Genomic DNA, 3,310 nt, shown 5'->3' on the forward strand with positions numbered 1-3,310 from the left:
TTCAACCCATTTAGTGAAGTAGTCAGTTAAAACTAAAAGAAATCTTACCTTTCTGGGGCCCGGTGGTAGAGGACTGACTATGTCCATTCCCTATTTCATTAATGGCCATGGGGACAATACCAAATGCAAGCGTTCTTCTTGTTGGTGCACCAATTGTGAATGGCATTGACATTTGTCGCACTTCTGAATGAATGCCTTTGCGTCCTGCTCCTTCGGTGGTCAATAGTAACATTCTCTGACTAGCTTTAGAACTAATGAATCCGCATCGGAATGGTTCCCACAAATTCCTTCGTGGAGTTCTCTCATCACGTAGTCCGCCTCCGAGGCTCCAAGAAATTGGGCTAGCGGACCTTGGTAAGACCTTCTATATAATTGTATAACTGCGAGGCAATAACGAGTCGCGTTAATTCGTAGTGACCGGGATGCCTTCGGGTCTTCAGGTAATTTTTCATGCCTAAGATATTCTGCGAACTCATTTCTCCAATCCCAGACTAGGTTGGTTGAATTAACTTCGTAGTAACCATCCACATCCAATACTAAGTGTAGAAGTTGAACAACAGTATTAGAGCCAGATGATGATCCCCAATTAGCCAATGCATCTGCTTCCACGTTATCTACTCTTGAAATGTGTATGATCGACCATTCCCTAAATCGTGCAAGCAATTCTTGAACCTTGTTCACATACTGTTGCATGCGTTCTTCCTTTATGTCAAAAATCCTGTACACTTGGTTTACTACCAGTTGGGAATCACATTTGATCTTGATGATCTCAGAGCCAAGTCCCCGAGCCAATCCAAGTCTTGCAACCAATGCCTCATACTCAGCTTTATTGTTAGTTAATGGAACAATATTAATAGCCTGCCTTGGGATTTCTCCTGAGGGTATGACTAGAACTACCCCGAGAGTGGACCCTTTTACATTGGAAGCTCCATCCATAAACAAGGTCCAAACTCATGATTTTGTTTCCGACACTAGCATTGCTTCCGTAGAAGCCAAGGGCATTAATCCGGGACTGAAGTCGGCCAAAACTTGTGACTTGATCGCAGTCTTGGGCTTGTACTCAATGTCGAACTCACTAATTTTGACTGCCCATTTAGCCAAATGGACTAACAGCTCAGGCTTGTGAAGGACATTCCTTAAGGAAAAAAGTGTCACAACGGCTATTGGGTGACATTGAAAATAAGGCCTGAGCTTTCGAAAGGTGACTACGAGAGCTAAGGCTAGCCTTTTGAGGTGCGGATAGCGAGTTTCCTCCCCCGATAATATTTTACTAACATAATCAATATAAAATTGCGTACCTTCTTCCTCTCGAACTAAAATGGTTCTTATCGCTACTTTCGCGACCGCTAGATATATTATCAACTACTCGCCTTCCCCCGAGTTTGACAATAACGGGGGGGCTTGATAGGTACCTTTTTTAGGTCTCTCAAGGCCTGTAGGCATTTCAGAGTCCATTCGAATTGTTCTTCTTATTCATAAGTGAAAATAAGTGATGACACTTTTGAGAAGATCTCAAGATGAATCTACTTAGAGTCGCAAATCTTCAGGTCAGCCTCTGTACCTCCTTTATATTTTTTAATTGGTCCAGAATGTCCTCGATAGATTTGATTTTGTTGGGATTTAACTCGATCCCTCTTTGCGAGACCAGGAACCCTAAGAATTTTTTGAAACCAACCTCGAACGCACATTTTACTAGGTTGAGCTTCATGTTATGCTTCCTCAAGATATCAAAGGTTTCTTGGAGGTGTTTCAAATTATCTTATACATTCAAAGACTTGACTAACATGTCATCAATGTATACCTCCATTGTCTTGCTTATCTGATTTTCAAACATTTTATTAACGAGCCTCTGATAAGTGGCTCCACGTTCTTAAGCCTAAAAGGCATCACATTATAGCAATATGTGCCAAAGTTTGTTATGAAAGAAGTTTTTTCCTGATCCTTCAGGTTCATCTTGATTTTATTATACCCGGAGTAAGCATCAAGAAAACACATCAACTCGTGTTCGGCCATAGCATCAATGATCTTGAATTTTACTCTATTAGGCTTAGAAAACTTTTCTTGCTTTCATTTTAATTTTGCAATATTAACGCTAGGAGCATGTTTAGGTTGACTACATTTGGGTAGGTGAATTTTTAGGCACATTTTGAATTTATTATCGTGATTATGTACACATTCGCGTCACATGATTACGGTTTCTAAAGATCAATATCCATAGCTTGCTTTAAGCACGTTCAATATACCATCGTAATTGCGTACACGTTCGAGTGACATAATTACAATTTTAAAACAAAAATCAGAGTATGCGTTCGTGCAACTTTTACTAAACTTTCTTAATAATAATAAAAGCACTATTAATTGTGGACACATTCGCGTGACATGATTCTTGACGTGCCAAACAAATGGGTACACGTGTGCATGACCTGTTTTAAGATAATTTCTTAATTAAAAGAGGCAAATACATATAGGTTCTAAAAATGTGTAATTAGACAATTTGATTAAGCCAAAAATGATCAAAGCGACCGTGCTGAAACCACGGAACCCGGGAATGCCTAACACCTTCTCCCAGGTTAACAGAATTCCTTACCCGGATTTCTGTGTTTGCAGACCATAAATAAGAGTCAAACTTTCCTCAATTCGGGATTTTAAACTGGTGACTTGGGACACCATAAATTATCCTAAGTGGCGACTCTGAATTTGAATAAATAATCTCGTTTCGATTGTCACTTAAATTGGAAAAAACTCGCTTATATCCCTTTCGGGGTAGAAAAAGGAGGTGTGACACATCACCAGTGGAGAGATGGCCAACATGGTAGGGTAGGTACTGGAAAGCCACAAGATCACTTTTCACGAAGACGAGTTGCCACTAGAAGGGTTGAGTCATAACAGGGTATTGCACATCACAGTACAATTTGAAGACAAATTCATCACCAGAGTCCTGATAGACGGGGGTTCAAGTCTCAACATCTATCCATTAACCACTTTGAAAAGAGTGTGTAAGGATTTCCATGAGGTACGAGCAGGGAGTATTAATGTGAAAGCATTTGATGGGTCTCAAAGGACCACAATTGGAGAAATCAACCTTTGTTTCAACATTTGATGGGTCACAATTGGAGTATTACCCTCTTCAACAGCCAATACCGCATCTGCATCAGACATTTCAACATACTGACGTGATAAAAGGCTTTAGTTGGCCTAAGGAATCTATTTCTGGATGATGAATACATGGACAACAATGTAATAGTTGAAGAGGAGGATGAGGAGGAAGAAGACCTTACAATCCAGACCGTGGAAAAAGGAGTTGTTCTCA

General features: G+C 40.2%; 1 protein-coding gene across 1 annotated transcript; it reads right to left on the bottom strand.

The window, feature by feature from the left end:
* Positions 1-219: 219 nt before the first annotated feature.
* LOC142172555 (uncharacterized) lies at positions 220-936 on the bottom strand. The gene has a single exon (XM_075236203.1). It carries the CDS (start codon positions 934-936, stop codon positions 220-222), a length of 717 nt encoding a protein of 238 aa, XP_075092304.1.
* Between the last annotated feature and the right edge of the window lie 2,374 nt (positions 937-3,310).

Source organism: Nicotiana tabacum, chromosome 18 (assembly GCF_000715075.1).
Source record: "Nicotiana tabacum cultivar K326 chromosome 18, ASM71507v2, whole genome shotgun sequence".
NCBI classification, from domain to species: Eukaryota; Viridiplantae; Streptophyta; class Magnoliopsida; order Solanales; family Solanaceae; genus Nicotiana; species Nicotiana tabacum.